General features: G+C 51.0%; 1 protein-coding gene across 1 annotated transcript; it reads right to left on the minus strand.

Annotated features, from left to right (window-relative positions):
- Positions 1-1,989: 1,989 nt before the first annotated feature.
- SPSB1 (splA/ryanodine receptor domain and SOCS box containing 1) lies at positions 1,990-16,390 on the minus strand. Its single transcript, XM_006885776.1, has 2 exons — positions 15,510-16,390; positions 1,990-2,117 (listed from the first exon to the last, which is right to left on the minus strand). Exons 1-2 carry the CDS (start codon positions 16,201-16,203, stop codon positions 1,990-1,992), a joined length of 822 nt encoding a protein of 273 aa, XP_006885838.1. The 5' UTR covers positions 16,204-16,390.
- Positions 16,391-20,003: the final 3,613 nt, after the last annotated feature.

Raw genomic sequence — 20,003 nt, forward strand, 5'->3', positions numbered from 1 at the left:
TGTGGAGGTGGGGGCCCAATTCAACCCCCAAGTCAGTCAGTCAAGCCCCTTCTCTCTCCCCCAAGGCACAAAGGAGGGACTCAAACGTGGTTTTGTATTTTAATAAACGGTCCTTTATTAGGTTACTGAGTATTATCAACGATCATAAAATAGAATGGGAGTTTTGAAACTGTACAAGCCATAAGGCTTGGGGCTGACAGGAAAGAAGGGGGCTGGGGGTGCCAGAGAGCAGAGGGGGGCGGGTAGGAGGCATGGAGGGATGACAAAGAGCTGCCATTCACCCAGCCCCCACGGGAGGTGACTGGGTCAGGGCTACAAGCTGGGCATTGTGCAAGTTCCACCCTCTCCTGAGCAGCACCGGCCAGCATGTGTCCATCCTGCCCAAGAGTCAGGGAAATCTTGAAGTCTTACAGGTAAAGACCCCCCCCACTACTGGGGGGCTCGGAGAAACCTTTAAAATAATAAGAGGGTGATTTTCATTTCTCACCCCATCTGATTGGCACCAATGTTGTGCTTTAAAAAATATACTCCACCGAAAGATTTTTTCTTTATAAAAGGTACCCTAACAGCAGCTGTTTCAAACATAATTCTTACAGACAAATATATATCTGTGTATATATATTAAACATTTTAAACAAATAAAGTCATCTATTGTACCTGTACAGAAACGACTGGAAGCCAGGTGCCAAGAGAGCTGACTTCCAAGGAGAAGAGATGTGGACACAGCGAGGCGGTCTGCTAGGTGAGGGGCTGTGGGAGGGGGCTGCTGGCTTGCTGGCTAACTGGCCCTTCCCCCTGCAATGCTGACACTCGTGATGACTGGAGGGCCAGCTTCTGACAGCTCCGAGCCAGCCTGGAACAAGCCGGCACCGCCATGGGCTCTGTGAGGGAATGGCTCAGCATTGCTCTGAGGCACGTCCATCCTGCCCTGGGCTGGGCTCCTGGGCAGGGTGATCCACTGACCCTCCCTTCTCAGTTCTGGGGAAGCCAGAGGCGCTCAGGCTGCACTTGGGAAATTTCAGCTAGAAAAGCACAACCAAAAACAAAACCAAAGCACCCATAGGAGGCTTACGAGACAAAGCCAGGTGTGAAGTTGTGTGAGCCCAAGAGGTAAGTGGCTCCCTGGGCAGACTGGGGCCCGGCCAGCTGCGAGCCCATTCAGAGAGGTTCCCTAAGACACTCATTGCAGGTAGGGCTGATGCTTCCTGAAGGGCCCGCCTGGGAACTCGGGCAGAGCCCCTGGAAACTGCCTTTGTGTGCACGGGGACATGCCCAGACCCAGGAGGACAGGTGAAGCACACATGTCCCAGGAGGGGGCAGGTGGGAGGAAAGCAAGCGAACACACTCCAGAGGGGACTGAAGCAAGGCTTCCTTTCTGGGTGGAATAAATAAGTGGCTGTTATTGTTTAAAGAATAAATACAGGGTAGGGACACCCAAGCTTGAGACAGGTGCTGAGTACTTATTGCCTGCGTGAGGTCCATGCGGGTTTCTGCCTCAGTGTGCAGGTGGGGGTTCCTGACACCCCGAGCTGAGTGCCTGGTCCCCATGGGGCTGGGCACTGTCAGCCCTTTTCTGAAGCACCTCTCCAGCTCACTTGGGGCTTTGCTTAGACACTGTGGCACTTCCCACTGGCCCCACTGCACCAGCACCCCAAAGTGGCTGCAGCCTTCTCTCAGAAGGTGTGGTGGGCTCCCCATCCCACCCCGAGAGCAGATCGGAGCTCAATGTAGGACGATAGACGTTTATTCTGTCTTTTTTCAAAAGGGGGAGGACGTATACGGCATGCAGGGTGGCTGCCTTCTGCCGGTGTCGGGAAGGGGGTGAGGAGACACCGGGGTGTGTGTCCGGCAGAGGCAGCCGGGGAGGGATCTGTGGGAAGAACACAGTCTTCTGCCCAAGGCTGAGGATGCCGGTCCCAGGCCCTGGTGCGGTGGGCAGCTCAGTGAGGTGGCCCCTGGTGTGAGTGGAGCGGAGGTCCCGGGCGGCGGTCACTGGTAGAGGAGGTAGGCCCTGAGCGCAGCGGGCAGCGGCAGCGTGTGGATCTCCCCCAGGCGCTCCTTCCCCAGGGCCAGGCGCACCGAGCGGCGACAGAGATCCATGAGTGGCAGGGGCTCAGCTGTGTAAACCGAGGCAAGAGAAAGAGAACGAGAACATCAGGTTAGTATAGGCTTCTCCACATTCTGGATGGATCTGGAAGAGGACATAGCAATCACAGCAGCAATACTAGAAGCTAACATGAGACCCCACACTCAGCCAGGGAGCCCGGTGCAGACCTTAACTCACTGGACCCTCACAACGAGCTACCATTACCACTGTGCCCATTTTACAGTTGGAGAAGCTGAGGGATAAGCCCATGTGTCATCCAGTTGACTTTCTCTCCACAGCAAAACTGAGTTTCCAATGCTGATTTTCAGAAGCAGACTGCCAGGGCTTTCTTCTGGGGCACAAACCTCTAGCCTTTTGTTTAGCTGCTGAGAGTGTCAACCGTTCACCCACCAGAGTCGAGTCTCAGTGGACTTCCCGAGGCAGCACTGGACAGAGCCAGGACAGGCACTCAGGCCATCTCACCCTTAGCCCACAGCAGCAGACTCTAATGTATATCACTGGGGTCCACTGGAGCCAGGCCTCCCCAGCCAGCACCCCAGCCCCCAGGCAGGCCCCTCAGAAAAGGTTAACTCAGCTGCTTTCAGGCATTGTCCCAGTCTATGCTTCTGTTCCAGACTCTGAGGCCCAGAGTAGCAACATGACCCACTGAGGCCATAGAGTTAGGAGGTGGGTGGCTGGACGGGGATCGATCCTTAGTGTCCGCACTCTGAGCCTGCACATTGCCCTGAAAACTGAGATGTCCCGAGTCCCCATGGCAGGTGATAGGGTGAGGGAAAGTCCAAGTTCACTGTGTTTCATGTGTTGAGCATTCAGAGTTGGAGAAACCAGTGGTCCCCAAGTTTCTATGCCTGGCAGAAAAGGCAAAAGACTGAGGGCAATGGAAATGGGAAATGCCAGCCGGTCAGAGCAAGATACTCTGTGGCCTCATCTGGGCCACCCTGCAGTGGACCTGGGATTTGTGGAAATTGGTGGTTTCTAACTGCAGCCTGCAAATACAGCTTAGTCCTGTGTCCCAGGAGCCTGGGGATGCGTCTTTCCTCCCATGTCCGTGATGCATTCTGAGCTTCAGAAAGCTGACCCGCTCCAGAGTCCTGCAGGGTCCACAGGTGTGTCCCCACCCCTGTCCACTTTCTGCCTGAGCCGGCCATACTCAGACATCTGGCCTCTCCACAGTCCTCTGGTCAAAGTGAGCAAACTGTGGGGGCCATGTGCTTTCATCTAGGGTCCTCCCTTGACTCTGAGGTCCCCTTGTGAGCAAATGAAAAGTCAGATCTAAAAAGAAAAAAAAAAAAACTACCACCCAGCATTACCTTTGACACGTCATTCCACTGATAAAAGTGCAAATACAAATGATTTTTCACCAACGCTCACAATCTTAAAAATAACTCAATAATGACCATATCCTTGGTCTAGGAGGGTTTGGCAGGAAATAGGGGATGACTACTAATGGGAAGGAAGCTTTTTTTAAAACTTCAAAGATAACTGCTGTCAAATCGGAATCAAAGCTCACGGCTGGCCTTCGTGCAGGTTTTCAGGAGCCTGCTTGCCTTTGGCCTTTGGCCTGAAGAGCAGTGGGGTGATTCATCCATCTCTGGGTTGGCAGTGACTCTCCCTATTAACTGGGCCACCAGAGCCCCCTTTTTAAGGAGGTGAAAGTATTCTAAAATTATGAGGATGGCTGTACAACTCTGTGACTACACAGAAACCCACTGAAAGGTGTATTTTAAACAGGTGAGTTATGTGGCATGTGACAAAGATCTCGGTAAGGTTGTAATAAAAACGAAAATAAATGTTTGGGTTGGTAATGCATTGACTAAATTCCGGCTAGACATGAGAAGGAAATGAAATGGTGAGCTGAACTGAAAGCGCTAAAATGGGCTTATCCTGGAAAGCAAGTCAAGAAGCTTACCTGGAGGTGGCAAGATTAACTCACATGATGCTCCCTCCTTCCTTTTCAAGGTCAAGGATTCCATATGCACCTAGTCAACTAGGACCAGGTTTCCCCTCCCTGCTCCATGTGAACCTCCAGGTAACATGTCCTGCCTGTGGCACCCACACCTGGTTCATCACCTGTGCGGAGTTGCCCCACCTGGCTGCCTGAGCTAGAGCAGAGAGACCCTCTGCCTGGGACTGTTTCCTCCTCAGACAAGGAGACCGGGCCAGATGCTTTCTGTACTGAGTCAGCATATCCCCCCAAATTCATGCCTCCCCGGAACCTCAGAATGTGACCAAATTCACAAATAGGATCTCTGCAGATGTAATTAGTTAAGACGAAGTCATTCTGATTAAGGTACCATGGCATCACTCGGGAGGGTGGATGGGCTGTGCCAAGTCACGGCCTGAAGGAGTGACATCAAAATGACTCGAGAAAATGTCTGTGCTGTGTTTTGGGAGAAAACGTCTGTGCTGTGTTTCGGCAGCAAGTTAGTCTTTTTAAATTAAGAAAAACCTTAATAAAACCCTTCTACAAAATCAGTTTACATGTATCAGTATGTTGTTGTTGTTGTTATGTGCTTTCGAGTCACCTGCAACTCATAGTGATACTATGTACAAGAAATAGCTCCACACTCTGCTCTCTCCTGAGCTAATCTCACTGTCTCCAACACACCTACCTACCCCCCATTGCCATGTTACTGTGTCACTCCAACCGATCCAGGGTCGTCTTCTCCTCTGTTCTCCCTCCACCCTTCCAAGCATCATGCCTTTTTCCAGGTCCTGTTCCCTCCTGGCCACGTGCCCAAAGTATGTCAGACAGACCTTCAAAATCCTTGCCTCCAAGGAGCAGCCTCGTTTCACTCTCTCCAGGATAAATACCTCTCAAAAATTCAAATTCACAGTGATCAAGTCAGAACAAATTCATAGCTGACTCTTCACTGGGTTTCCAAAGCTGTAAATGACAGGAGAGGAGATTTCCCATCTTTCCCCGACAGAGCTGCTGGTGGATTCGGTACAACTCCCTAAGGACTACGTCATGGAAACAATGTAGTAATATACCTGTTGTTATTGTATTCCATCAAGTCAGAACTGACCCATAGCTGACTCTCCAGCCAGTTTTCAGAGGCAGTAAATCACACGGGAGGAGACTGCCTGTCCTACTGCAGAGCAGCTGGTGGATTCAAACCACCTGCCTTTGGGACTACAGAGCAGTTCCTTATCACGAGGCCACCTGAGCTCTTCATCAGTGTAACATTCTATGCTAACTCACTTTTTACATTTTCTGACATGCTCCTGACAGAGCTCTCATTATTACCTGATTTGAACCACACGGCTTGCCTGCATGCACTGCTGTTTTTGCTGCTGCTGCTGCTGCTGCTGTTTCAACAGTGAACAATTCTGTCAACATTTTTCTAGTGTTTTAGCTATAATAACATGGTAATTTGTGAACTTACAACAACTTTTTTGAGAATGAAGCAGTTAAGGGAAAAGAAGGTGAAAGTAAAAAATAGGCGTCAGCTGAGTCACTAATAATGTTGAATGTAGCTAACAATGCAGGAAGATTTGACGAAACTGTCTCGTGTTAGTATTCATGTTGTTGTTAGGTGTCATCGAGTTGGTTCTAACTCACAGCGATCCTATGAACGTCGGATCTGAACTCTGTCCTATCCTCACCATCTCTGACACTGTTGAGCCCGTTGCTGCAGTCACTGTGTGGAAGGTCAACAAAAGGGGGCTTTTCTCACTTCTGCCGAATCGCCCCCTTTCCAAGCATGATACCCCTTTCAAAGGAATGACCCCTCCTCATAGCTTGCCCAAATCTTGCGAGTCAAAGCTCTGCCATCTTTGCCTCGAAAGAGCACTCTGGTTTTTCTTTCTCTAAGACACATCTCTGTTCTTTTGGCAGTCCAAGGGATACAGTACTCTTCTCCAACACCACAGCTCAAAGGCATTGATTTTTCTTCTGTCAGCCTGTCACTGCACAGCTCTCAGATGCACCGCAAGTGAAATAACCATGGCCTGAATCAGGTACATCTTAAGTCTTTAAACTGACATCATTGCTTCCCTAGGACTTAGTATTACCACACGGCGGGATGGGGCCCAGGGCGGCTCTTGGGGCCTTCCGGTTGACGCTGGCAGCTGGTGCAGCAAGGAATATTGATAGAATCTAAGAAATATTATACTTAAGCAATTTAAAAGGACATCCTATATTATTCTACAGTTTATACTGATACACTACTAAGGAAATATTGACATTTTCAAGAATTTCATTTAACGTGAATCCACAATCCAAGCCCACAGTAGCAGCAGTCAAGAAATCAAATGACAAAGCTACCACAACAGGTCTCTTTAAGATGCTGAAAAGCAAAGATGTTTTCCTGGAAACTAAGCTGTGCCTAACCCAAACCAAGGGATTTTCAATTGCTTCATACATATGTGAAAGCTGGGCAGTAAATTAGCAAGATTTTAGAAGAATTTATGCATATGAATTATGATGTTGGCAAAGAACATTGACTAAACCGTGGAATGCCAGAAGAATATGTAAGTCTGCCTTGGAAGAAGTACAGTTGGAATAGGTCTGAGGAATGAGGATGGTGGGCTTTCAGCTCACATATTTGGGACATGTCATCAGCCTGCGGGGAAGACCATCATATTTGGTAAAGTAAGGGGTAAAGGAGAAAAAAGGTAGACCCTCAACAAAGGAGACGGACGGTTGGCTCTCACACAGAAACCCCAGTGAGGCTAGTTTGGGCCCAGGCAGTGTTCTGTTCTATTCTGTTCTGTTGTACACAGGATCCCCATGAGCCAGAATCAACCTGACAGGACCAAGCTCTGGTGGCCTAGTGGTAAGAAGCTGTGCTGCAATCCCTAAGACATGCAGTTCGAACTCACAAGCTGCTCTATAGGAGAAGAATGGGCAATCTCCTCCCGTGTGACTCACCGCCTCTGAAAACCTGCTGGAGGGCCAGCTATCGGCTGATTCTGACTTGATGGTAACAAGAAGAAGGATTCTATATGGGGTGTGTGCGTGCATGTGTGTGTGTGAGACACCAACCCCATCAAAGTCAAGAAAGACCAGAACCTAGAAGAGGAAAGGCAGAAATCTTCCCTAGAACCTTCAGAGGAAGTGTGGCCCTGACAACACCTTGAATCCAGACCTTTAGCCTGTTGAAATTAAGAATACATTTCTCACATAATTCATTCTTTAAAAAGTGGGCTTCGCTTGATTTAGGTCACCCGGTTTGTGATAATTGGCTATAGCAGTAATAGAAACTGAATACATTAGGAAATAAGTGGACTGTGTTATCAAGCCATTCTGACTCCTGGGACAGGACTGTACTCCATGCAGGCTTTCAAGGTATGATCTTTCAGAAGCAGATTTTTTGGGTTTCTTTCAAAGTAAAGGAGTCCCAGTGCCATGGCATATAACCTAACAGGCAGATACCCCAAAAGTTAACAGTTTGAATCCACCAGATGCTCCAGGGTGACCAGCAGAGATTTACAGCTTCAGAAACCTGATGGAGGGTCACTGTGGGTCAGAAATAACCCCACGGCAGTGAGGTTTTTGTTTTCTTTAGAAGTACCTCTCAGTAAATTTGAATCATCAATCTTATGGTGATTCAAAAGTGGTTGAGCACTATTTGTGGGCCCCAGGGACTGCCAAGGAAAAGGACAATCTCCCCAAAGAACCATTCAGCTGAGATCCAGGACCAGAAACATCAAGCAGCAGTCCTTTGGCCTGAACTGATCACAAAGGAGTGGCCTTCCTGCCACACGAACAAGTTGGGGACATGCCCTCGTCGTCTCCACTCAGGAGGGCCCCATCGATCTGGGCTGCCCCAAGACTCACCTCCTCAAGGATGCAATCGATCCAAGTTGGAGGTAAAGGGGCTTCTCCCAGTGCCTCAAAGGCACTTGAGAAAGTGTCAAGAGCCATTGAAAGTGAGCACAGAGCCTCACCAGGAGTTCCCATCACCACCCCCTCGGCATAATGGGCTTCAGTGAAGTTCATAAGCACCCTCACCAAGAAAGGTTTCTCAGTGGTAGAGGGCTGCACAGGTCCCTGACTTCAACTCACTACAGGTAGCTAACATCACAGCAGGAGCCCTCAGTAGTTAAGCACTCAGCTGCTATTCAGGCTGGTGGTTTGAACCCACCAGCAGCTGCACCAGAAAAGAGATGAGGCAGTCCCCTCCCATGAAGATTACAGCCTTAAGCAACCTTTGGGGCGATTCTACTTTTTCCTATAAGGTTGTTGTTACTATGTGCCATCGTGTTGGAGTCAAAGTACAGCTGACCCTCCAGCAGGTTTTTCAGAGGCTGTAAATCATTAGAGAGGAGACTGCCTCTCTTTCTTTTGCAGAGCAGCTGGTGGATTCGAACAACCTGCCTTTAGGTTGGTAGCACATCTTCTTACCCATCAGGCAACCAACCAGAGCGCCCTAAAGGGTTACAATGAGTCAAACCAATCCAACAGGAACATCCCAGCAGTCTCTGGGTACTTTAAACAGTTACTGCACTTGCCACAAGATTGTCAGTTCGAGTCTTTTCAGAGGACATCAAAGGAAAGGCCTAGTGATCTACTTAGGAAAAAAATCAGCCATGCAAAAGCTTATTGTGACCTTTGTGGGTCAGCCAACTGCATAGCAACTGCACCAACTTCAAACATTGCAGCAGCCACAGGAGCAGTGTCGGTCGGGGGCTGGGATCTGGGGGGCACACTTCTAGGGGGAAACAGCCTTGGGCAGGTTAGAGTGGAGAGTTTGAGGTCAGAGAGTCAGGAGTTAGGATCTGGACACGCCCCCAGGTCTATGCCATTCTAAAGCCTTGTTCTTTTCACTCCACCAGCATGAAGAGGAAGTTCCTGAGAGCCCTCTGACATTCATCCAAAGAGGAAATCACCTGTTGCTGGCTAAGCCCTGTGCACCCCAGGGAGCTTCCAGGGCCTGACCATCCTCCTCCACAAATGAACAATTTGTTTTAGAGGTGTGTCCTAAAGCCAGAAGGGATGCATTCTCCTGACACATTGGATCTTCCAAGACTGTGGCAGCTGGTGGCTGCAGTGTTGTAAGGGAAGCTAAAAATATGGCCACAGTCATCAGCCATGGGGCCCTGAGAGGCCTCATCTCACAAACAGATGTGGCCTTTCCCCAGTGAAGGCACAGAGGGCCAGGGCTCATGTCAGGTACTGCAATGTGTACCTGGAAATATGTGTTGGAATGCACACCCCTTTACCTGTTCCTGTGATCCTGTTTGGAAAGCTTTCTTTGTTATGTTCATTCCATCAGATCTGAGTAGAGTGGGTTCTAAATCTAATCACTCCTCAGTTTTAACATGTGCACATACATGGGAAGACAGATGCCAGATGAGGTCTGTCTACAGGTCAGGGAATCTGGTAAGGAATGCTTGGAGCTACTGACAAGGAAGGTATTGATCAGGTCAAGACACTGATTGAGACTTCCAGCTTTCCAGAAATCTCTGGAGAAAAGAAAATTCTATTCTTTAAAGTAACTCACTTGTTGTACTTGTCCAAGATGCTGATTGAGACTTTCAGCCTTCCAGAAATTTCTGGAGAAAACAGATTTCTAATCTTTAAAGTAACCCACTTGTAGTACTTGTGGTATCACAACTGTCTGACTGCTTCTCGAAGGCTGGCCACAGAAAGAGACTGTGATTTTGTGGCATGGAAGAAGACAGATCCAGCCCACTTCTGCTGGTTGTCAAGGAGACCCAAGGAGGTAGTTCCCATCCCATGGCCTTTGACAGTAGTTCTGAAGTTTTATACTCAGTTCTATCCATAAACCAGGCTCCCTAGGTTTGATATCCCATTCTGGAATGTTTCTAACCAGAGAAGCTAGAATCTGACAACTCTTCTCATGCAAAGTTTGAGCTTACAGCTCTGGCCCATGTTTCTTTGATGCTATGGAAGGCTCCAGGAAGCCCAAGTGCTTGCTTATTTACATAATTTGTATGAATGGGAAGGTGCTGATGCGAGCAGCTCAGAATCTGGAAGAGTATCACTAAGGACATCGGGCACAACCTATGGAAAAGATGGAGGTGCTGGGAGAGTCAAGGACCCCAATACCTCTGCTCATCTGTGAGGGTGTTTACCAGGTGACCTGTCCAGCACGCACAGCTCTTAGCCCCAACCTGCTGCCCCCTTGCAGACTTCCACGGTTCTGCAACTCAACTCAAACCTCTAAAAACATAAAGTAAATGAATGGACTTAATTTACTACAGTCTGTGAGGTGGAATGGTAAATGTCTCACATCAGGAAATGCCTGATTCAGTGACAGCCACTCAAACCTCTTGTCTTCACATTCCTGTGCCTGAATGGGCTTGTAATCAAAACGCTCTGAGAACAGACTGTAGATGCTGTAGGTGGGGAGCTGGCCATCCCAGATATGTGTGTGTGTGTGTGTGTGTGTGTGTGTGTGCGCGCGCGTGCATGCATGTGTATGCTTGTGTGTCCCTGTGTGCGCTTCCTTTTACATTATATTATTCTTACCAAAGAAGGGAGCCTGGGTACTGCAAATGGTTAACATGGTAACCTGCTAGGCAAAAGGTTGGGAGTTTGAGTTCACTCATAGGTACTTCAGAAGAAAGGCTTGATGTCCTAAGAACTGATTGGCATCAAGTTTGAAAGGACTCTCAGCTGACTCTCCAGCAGGTTTTCAAAGGCTGAACACTGCACAAGAGGAGATAGTCCATCTTCCTCTTGGAGCAGCTAGTGTTTTAGAACCGTATGCCTTTGGGTTGTGATAGTGCAGTTCCTTACCTCCTAGGCCACCAGTGCCTCCTCCAGGTGACCTACTTTTGCAAAATCAGCCCCGAGCCCCTTGTGGAGCACAGTTCTACTCTGGCACCCAGGAGGTCATCATGAGTCAGCTGACTCGATGGCAACTGATATAGGAATAAAAGCAGAACAGAGCAAGGCAGTTACCCTTGACTTTGTCAACAGGGGAAGTGTGGCTGGCGTCTGCCCAGGTAACTCACCTCCCTTGGTACCACCTTCCATTCTGAATACCAGATGTGCTCATAAAACAGTACTTTCTCAAGGGGGAGGGTGGTTTCGAACACTTCATTTCTCCCCAAGGCCTCTGGTCTTGAAGGGAGGCCTGGCTTCCCTCTGCTCATGGAGCTCCCCCAGAGCCAGCTGCAAGGGAGGAGCTGCTGGCGGGGTATGGTGGGGGGAACTGAAAGGCTCCCACAAGCAGAGCTGAGCCATCCATGACCCTCAACCACTAGGAACCCCTCAAAACATCTGGGAACAACCAAGGGGAGTTTTAAAGTGCTGAACTGTGGGCAGCCTTCCTTAGTAGGGACTCCCCTAGAAGTGAAGTGTGGGACCCATGAGGCCAGGGGGGCTGAGCAAATCCCTTGCCTGTATCTGTCTGTAGAGAAAGGGAGTGAAAGCTGTCTGGATCCAGGACCACCACTATGCAGGGGGAGGGAGGACACTGCTTTGTTGTTGCTGCTGTGTAGCACTGAGTGGATCCGTCTCACAGTGACCCTGCAGGCCAGAGCAGAATGAAGTTCCCATAGGGTTTTCAAGTGCGCTCTCTGTATGGAAACAGATGGCCCCATTGTTCTCCTGTAGGGCAGCTTATGGATTTGAACTGTCAACCTTTTAGCTAGAAGTTAAATGCTTAGCCCTTGTCCCACCAGGGCTACTCTGTTTACGGGCAGGCTTTTCCTTTCTATAGCTCCAGGGGGATGCACCTTTCCCACACTTACCAACATGGATATGGTGAGTGGCTCCAGGAAAGGGTGGGCAGTGATGGGGCTAAACAAGCTGCTGTCGTCAGAGCGGCTGCACTGTGGGATGACTGGGCAGGGACAGAGGGGCCCTGGCTCCCTGAGACTCACAGCTCTGCCTGATGTTTGGAGAAGAAGTGGTGGTGGGGGGGAGCTGGGGACATACATGTACAGTGCAGTGACTAGGGAAGGCATGTGTCAAGGTGGCTTCAGTTATTACTGCTGGATCTTGAGCTTCGTCTGCAGGAGGCAGACACCCCAGGGAGCAGCAGTGGTCAGAGCTACCTCCCCCACAACCTCCTGACTTCGAGAGTCTGGTGGAGGGAGACATGTGCAGCCCACGCTTCTGCCTGTCACACCCTCTGCACCTGTCACCCAGGCAGAACCAAGTTTCTTTTTTACTCCTGGTACCATGACCAGCCACTCTCAGGCTTAAGCCCAGTGAGGCTCAACGAGGCTGAGCCCACAGCAAACTTTGCGGTAGGGGTTGAGGGTATTCCTCTTGACTCAGAAGAAGCTGTCACAGAAAGGAAAGCAAACCAATCTGTGACCTCCCCTTACAAGCACCTGTCCTCTGCAGGGGGCGGGGGCAGTGAGACGAGAAGGCTGTTGCTGGCTGTCACTGTCTGTCACCCAACCCCCACAGCAATACTGAGAAAGGAGGGCCTCACAGGAAAAGTCTCCATGTTCTTCTCTCTAAAACAAGTCTCTCCAAGCAGGCCTTGACCTGACCCCACAAAGTGCTCCTATCAGGGGCTCAGGGACTGCACTACGCCACAGCAGTTGGACTGCCTGGTCTGTTGGCACTCTGTTCTTCTGGAAGAGCATTCTTCACTGTCTTCCAGCCCTATGGCCACTCATTGTTCACCTTCTCCTTGCCAACTGGTCTCCAAACACTGGTGTCCCAGGACTCCACCTCTTACCTCTCCTCTCTCTGCCCTCGCTCCCCTGGAAATCCCATCCAGAGATACCGCTTTAAGTACCAACCCAATATGGATGGTCCCTCACTTATAACCCCAGCTCAGACCACTGTCCTGACTCCAAGCTTGAATCTCCACCAGGTGTGGACCTGCTCCTTATCGGGCTTCCCCATCCTGCCTCCTGCTCAGACCAAATACTGTCAGGTCATCCTGAGTCCCTCCTTTCTCATCTCACATTCGAGTCCCTCATGTGTGCCTTCTAAACTGCTCCAGAGCCTGGCCTCTCCCACCTCCACACTCCCACCCTGGTCCAAGCTTCCACCCTTCCCACCTGGCTACCTGTCACAGCCTCCTCCTCAATCCTTGGTGGCCACTCTTACTCCTGTGGCCCATTTTCCACTGAGCAGGCAAGTGACCCTTCTGAAATACATTTCGCCCCTCTGTGGAAGAATCGGCCCAACAGGCAGCTCGGACACTCAGCAGCCCAGCCTGTCCCATCCTACAGTGGGGTTGATGCTCTGCACCCCCTCCCTGCCTCTGGTTCCACTGACCACATCTGTTCTAGAAGCCTATAGTACAGACGCCCGTCAGGGCTGTCAACTCAGGCCACTGTGCAACCAAAGCCAGGGTGGGGCTTCCAAAGAAAAAGGTAGAAGAGCTGGCAGGCACTTGGCTGACCGCCCTAGGGGTGTTCTTCAGAGACTTGGGACTCTCCAAAGTCAGCTGGCTATAGGGAGAGGCCCATTTGGTCTGATCAGGTCTGGGGCAGGAGAGGAGTGAAGGAGCTCTGGTGAGGGAAGGCCCTTCACTTCACTCAAGGCTAATGCTCCAATCACTACGTGTGCCTAGTCTCTTCCACTCAGCGTCCAGTTTGAAAGTCCACTTCCTGACAACTTATTCTCACTCTTGTATTCTCATTGTCTCCCTTTAAAATTTTCCAGATATAAAAAAAATGAAAAAAAGCAGCAAACTCTAGCCTGATGCGGAGATAAGGGGGTTGTAGCCCCCTACTCCAGGCTCCATGCCTGGACCTCCAGTGTGTTTGTCAGAACCGTCTAATCTGCCTGGTTCTGACTGGACACAGCAGAGCTCCTGGTCTTTGACCTGCTCCGGGCGTCTTGTTTCTGCAAGTTCTCTGTAGCAGCCACACAGATACACAGAGCTGATGCACTTGGAAACACATCAGCAGGGACGTGGCTGGACCACTCTATTGGAGACCAAGAGTCTCGGAGGCCTGCCAGTATCCATCACAGGCCCATCAAATCCCTCACCTGTCTATCTGTACAGAATGGAAGAGAAAGCTGCCTGGGTTCAGGACTGCCCCTCTGCAGGAGGAGTGAAGTGGTCCACAGCCCAGGGATCCCCTGAGGTCTCAGGTGGTAAGCTGGATGTGTCTGGGGTTCCCGAGCCTTGCCCTCCTCCTGCTCTGGGCTTACGCCATCATTCTCCCTGGGGAGACACACTCACAGAACTCGCACTGCGGGTTCCTAATCCAGGGAGGTTACCTGCTGTATAGCAGCCTCTGTCAGGAGGCCCGTGAACTCAGGGTCCTGGGCCATCCAGGTCAAAGACAGTAGCCCTGGCAGCCGGTAGCAAAGATGCCCACCAGGGCTATCGGCTGAGGTCACTGCCCAACCAAAGCCATGGTGAGACTTTCAAAGAAAACCCTCGAAGGGCTGGCACCTGTCTGACCACTCTGCGGTGTTCTTCAGAATACTGAAAGTGGGCAGGAGGAAGAGGGGAAAAAGAAGAGAGGGGAGAAAGCTGTGAGAGGAAAACGGGCAGGAAGGCAAGACCTGAGGGTTTAGGCTCCAAGACGGAGCTTCCTCTGTAGGGGAAGGAACTGCACCCACTCACTGGTCTGCAGGGTTTGTGAGAATTAAGGCAGACAGGTCACACCCCAGAGGGTCAGCCGATGGTGGCCTGAGACTTCCGGCCCATCCATTTTGGTGATGGGAGGTTTATGCTGTGGAAGTGGCCCATCCAGCCATAGAGCAGATCGAGTCTGGCCCAGAAAAAGAAACACTCGAGATGAACAGTTATGGAACAAATGGGACCTCCTTGGCTGAGCTGGGCAGCCCGGTGTTTCTACCCCTTGAACCACTGTACACACAAGCTACTATCACACATGTACTGAGGAAGGCCCACCCTTTTCCAGTACTCCCCAATTCCTCCCCAGTCTGAGAGAAGTTTACTGTGGATTTCCAGCACCAAGTTTAAGTGTCTAAACCTGGCTAGTGAGCAAGCAAGGCCATTGGTGGCTTATTGCTAAGGAGTTGTGCTGCCAACACAAAGGTACCCAATTCGAATCCACCAGATACTCTGGGGGAGAAAAATGGACAATCCTCACGTAGGTAATTTACTGCCTCTAAAAGCCTGCTCCAGGGTCAGCTATGAGTTGGTTCTGACTTGATGGTGTATAGCAACATTACATGGGAAGGAAGGGTACTGAGAATCTTGAGGGTCTTGGTCATCCCAAGCCCACAAACCTCTAACTCAATAATATACTGGCTACTGTGCTAGAATTTGAACAACTGTACATCAAATCGAAAGGCGAGCCAGCAGAAATCACCAAGTTTACCCTTGGTTGTTCACCCATTCATTCATTCATTAGCTCTGTCAGGTAACTGGCAGGTTCTGGCTTGACATCCACGCTTTACTTGGTGCAAGCCAGAGCTGCCCCGAGGGGCTCCACTCAGACATCTCTAGTCCAGTGACTGTGTGAACTGGGACTTGGGGACACACAGGCATGCACAAGAGCACCTCTTGAGCGTGCAGGGGACACTTACGATCGAGCCCGTTCAAGTAGCGCATTCGGATCTCACAGTGGCCCCAGACAGCACTCACTACAGGATACAGTTTTTTGCCCTTGAGTCCTCGAAAAGCCACTCCCATGTACTGTCCGTCCACAATGAAGCTCAGCGTCCCATCATCCATGTCCAAGGCCACCAGGAAGGAATCAGGGACAATGAAGGTTTCATCAGGCTCCAGGAAGGCAGGGTAGGTTTTGCTTGGCTGGTTCTTGCCGTCGTGGTAAAGTCGGTTCCGTCCCAAGTCCCAGCCCCAGGACTCATGGTTGTTTCCCACAAGTGTCGTGTACCCCACAGAATGCAGGGGGGCGTCAGCTGTGGCCACTCCCACCACAGCGTGGGTGCCCCGCTGCCTCATGGCCCATGTGATCTGCCACACGTGCAGCCCCCGTGTGTACCCGACCTTGCCCCGGATGGCGTCCGTGCTCTGCGCCACCGGGTGCCGGTGGAAGATGAGCTTGTCGTCCTCCTTCACAAAGACGTTGAGCGAGCGGTCATTGTTATTCCAGGAGTGCAGGAGCTGCACATCATAGGACACTGGGGGCATGTCCAGCAGCAGGTCCAGGCGGGTGGGCTTGCAGTAGTCCAGGCCCTGGAGCTCCTGCTTCAGCGGCCGGTAGGTGGGGTCCCGCATGTCCACCGTCTTGATCCCCCCGGTGACCTTCTGCCCCATTCTTGCCTCTGGTTTCACCTTCCCCCAGGAGCCCCGGGCCAACTCATCCACCCCAGGGTCTCCTGTCCAGCTTTCCGATCAGGCTGGGGCCGGATTCCTCGGGAAGGTTGCTAGGAGACGCCTCGAGTTGTGAAGCATCCAGGGTTGCCTAATGGATGGAAAGAAAAACAGGAGATGGGTGAGCAGGGGCGCAGGAGGAAGGGGGAAAAGTGACCTGTGAGCCCAAGGATGAGGAGACAGCTGACCCCGTGGCAAATCCCATCTGCTGTGGTGCTGCGCTCCCCACTGTGCTAGATTTGAGGTCAGGACAAAATCTCCCCTCTGCCCTCATAGCTCCACTTCACAAAGGAAAAGGGCTGCCCATCAGCATTTGTGTGAAGACGGGGGCTCGGGGCTGGGCATGGTACCCCACCACTGTGGGTGCAATCTGAAACCCATGCAGGTGTTCACCATGTACAGGATGGAGGGCAGGGCTCCTGGGTTCAAGGCAGAGGTGAGGTCGGCACAAAGCCTTAAGGATTGAGCTGCTTGCTGCTTAAGAGGGGAAGGGGAGGCTCTCCATCCTGTTTGCCAAATACAATCAGCTTAGAGGCATGAAGGCCGCACACGTGCTCAAGTCTGTAATCTCTGTTGCAGTGGCCATGAGCTCAGCTGCTGAGAGATTGGCAATTTGAAGCCACCAGGCCCTTCAGGAGGAAGATACGGCTGTCTGCTTTCATATTTGTCATCGGCTGCCAACGAGTCAACTATGACTCATAGCAACCCTATGAACAATAGCTCTGAATTTACCCTCTCCTGAGCCAGCCTCGCTCAGTCTCCCTCTCCAGAATGCTAAGGAGCAACGATGTCAGTCTAGAGACTAAGGTGCATCTGATCCAGGCCATGATCTTTTCAATTGCTTGCTATGCATCAGAGAGTTGGACAATGATGAGGAATGACAGGAGAAGAATCAATGCCTTTGAGTTACGGTGCTGGAGAAGAGTATTGAACTTACCATGGACTGACAGGAGAACAAACAAGCATGTCCTGGAGAAACCAGCTTGCTCCTTGAAGGCATGGACTTTGAAACTCCATCTTTTTGGATTTCCATATTTACAGCCTTGGAAACCCTATGGGGAAGTTCTACTCTGTCTTAGTGTTGTTATGAATCTGAATCAACTCAACAGCAGTGGGTCTAGGTTTCCTCCTGATCTTATCACTGCAGACAGCCTACTGCCTCTCCAGGATGCATGTCAATCACTGCTCCATATGCTGCCCCCTGGCAGGGGAGGGGACAGGACAGGCCATACCACCATAAGGCACCTGAGGTGGGCAATGCAGGGAACCCAGAAAACAGGCCTCCCAGGGCAAGCATAGGGTGGGAGGAGGAGCAGATGGGAAAAGCCAAGCTTCCTGAAGAATGTTCCTAATGAGAACATCAGGGTGCTCTGGACTCCCTTCTCTTTGAAGGCTGTAGTAGGTCAGAGGGTCCCTTGTTCCCTGAGACCAAAGAGAACAGCGATGTTAAAAGTGTTTCCCTCTGCAGCTGAGGGCCACCTGGCTCTGGGACAAGCTGGATGAGTACAGTGACCTCACTGGGACACAGTGAGCAGAATGCAGCTTGCCTCAAAGAGGAACATCTACTGTTGTCAGGGCAGTTCCAGCAGTGGGATTCCACCAGCACCAGTGGCCAGGCAAATCTCCCAACTTATACCTGTGCTAAGCTTCTGCCTCCCTGAGTGGAACTGTCAGGAACCAGCAGAAAAGGGGCTCCAGCCAGGCCTAGTGTCACATGACTTTGCACAAGGGCATCTCTGGGAGGAAAGACCTCAGAACAAAGGGGCTGGGTCAAGGGTGGCAAGACACTCTCACTGGGCATGGAGAGCAGGAGGTGCCCGTGGCACTGGTGGGGGACTTTCACAAGGGCAACCCAGGTTCAACCAGGGAATCCACCTACTCTGCCACTTCTGGGTCATCCTGCCATCTGAGTCACCTCTAGGCGATATTGTCATAGCAACCCCAGGGCCACTCTTGATTCATCTGTCACCTACCCACTCTGACCTGTGACCAGGCTATGGTTAAAGCTGACACTTCCTTCTTGCCAACTTCCTGCTGTCCACACTTGGCCACCTCCACACCACGCAACGACACCCAGGCTGTCTGCCTCCTTCCATCTATTTTTAAGCACAGCCGCAGAGGCCCACCCTTCCTGTGGGTGCCTCAGGGGTGGTCCACCTTCTTCTAGAGCTGTATCCTCCCCTTCCCAAATACTCCATTCAGCCCTGCTTTCCCGAGCTTCTGGTCACTGGGGAAACTTAGCACCAAGCCACAGGCCAGCATGACCCAGACCTTCATTCCTGGGTCACTGGCTCACCTGAGGATTAAGCATCTGGCACACTGACATTCTCCCTTTGCTTTTATTTTATCCTGATATAATGCTTTGTATAACTTCCAAAGATCACTGTTACACAGTCTTTCCTATCACCACACCTGGCCCTCTACACACGGTGCTGTGTTGGGTCAAAGTGCCCAGTTAAGTGTTCAGATTACAGGGCTAGAGCAGACTGAGTTCAAAGTTACATCTAGACCAGGGGTTGGCAAGCTTTTCCTGCCAAGGGACAGGTAGTAAATATTTTAGGTTTTTCAGACAATACATAAGCAGATGCGCAGGGCACATGAGCTTAAGATGGAGAAGGAGAACTGCCAAAGGTGTGATCCGTAAGACTGAAACCAAAGATTAGGTGGACAGAGATGGCTCTGTTCACACACGATCACATACATACACACACAGCCCCCCACATGCATGTACGCCCAAGAACACACGTACACATGTGTATGCACACACACACTCATAGGACGCAGCTGCTGCAGAGTCCCCACCAGCAGATCTCACACCTTTTCATTCACTGAGCTGAAGTTTCAGATCCCAGAAAGCAGTTTTGCACTACAAGCCTCCAAGACTGCACCTGCCTGTTCATTCCTTAAGGTCATGAGTCCACCCTCAAGACAAACAGCTTCCTGGCTAGCCCCCCTTCTCCCACCAACCCTGGGACCCCACATGTAGACAACTCCCACCACCCCTAGTCCCCAGGCGTGCATGACCGGTGGGTGCCAACAGGGTGCTTGTACCTGTCATTTCCCAGAGACTCAGTGCCCTCAACGAGGAGGGCAGGAAGGAGCTGGAGCTTGCAAGTGAATCTGCACATTTGCAGAATGAATGACAGGTGGGTCACACCTTTATCACTGGACGAAAATGCAGCACCAACAACCTAGGTCAGGTGTGTGTGCATGCGTGGATACAGGAGAGTATGTGAAAAACTCAAACCTGCTGCCTCCCAGTCAATTGTTTCTCACAGTGACCTCCACCGGGACTGTGAGGCTGGAATATTAACAAGAGGAGCCTGCCCACTGCTCTCCTGTAGAGCCTGAGGTGCACTGGAACTGCCAGAGACGCAAAGCCTTTTGGTTAACAGTGCAACACGCTACAACTACGCCACCAGAGCATATGTGAATGCATATGCTGTTGTTCTGGACTGTAGGGTCAGAGCCGACCCACAGCTGACCCCCCAGAGCAGCTGGTGGATTCAAGCTCTGTATCTTTGTGTTGACAGGACAATTCCTTACCACTAAGCCACCAGAGAACCTTTGATTGTACATATGTAGGCATTTATATGTACACATGGGAGCTCCGGTGGCCTAGTGGTAAGAAGCTGAGCTGCAATCCCAAAGGCACATAGTTCAAATCCACCAGATGTCTGAGGGAGAAGGATGGGCAATCTCTTCCTGTAAGATTAACTGCTTCTGAAAACTCACTGGAGGGT

Source organism: Elephantulus edwardii, unplaced genomic scaffold (genome assembly GCF_000299155.1).
Source record: "Elephantulus edwardii isolate Elephantulus edwardi_28Jun2011 unplaced genomic scaffold, EleEdw1.0 scaffold00045, whole genome shotgun sequence".
NCBI lineage: Eukaryota > Metazoa > Chordata > Mammalia > Macroscelidea > Macroscelididae > Elephantulus > Elephantulus edwardii.

What these genes read in the sequence shown, in the direction of transcription:
- SPSB1 (XM_006885776.1), bottom strand. Translation starts at nt 16,203, where the DNA reads ATGGGGCAGAAGGTCACCGGGGGGATCAAGACGGTGGACATGCGGGAC. An exon ending in CTACTTGAACGGGCTCGATC is followed by an intron (nt 2,118 to 15,509) that starts GTAAGTGTCCCC and finishes CGGTTTACACAG; the next exon opens with CTGAGCCCCTGCCACTCATG.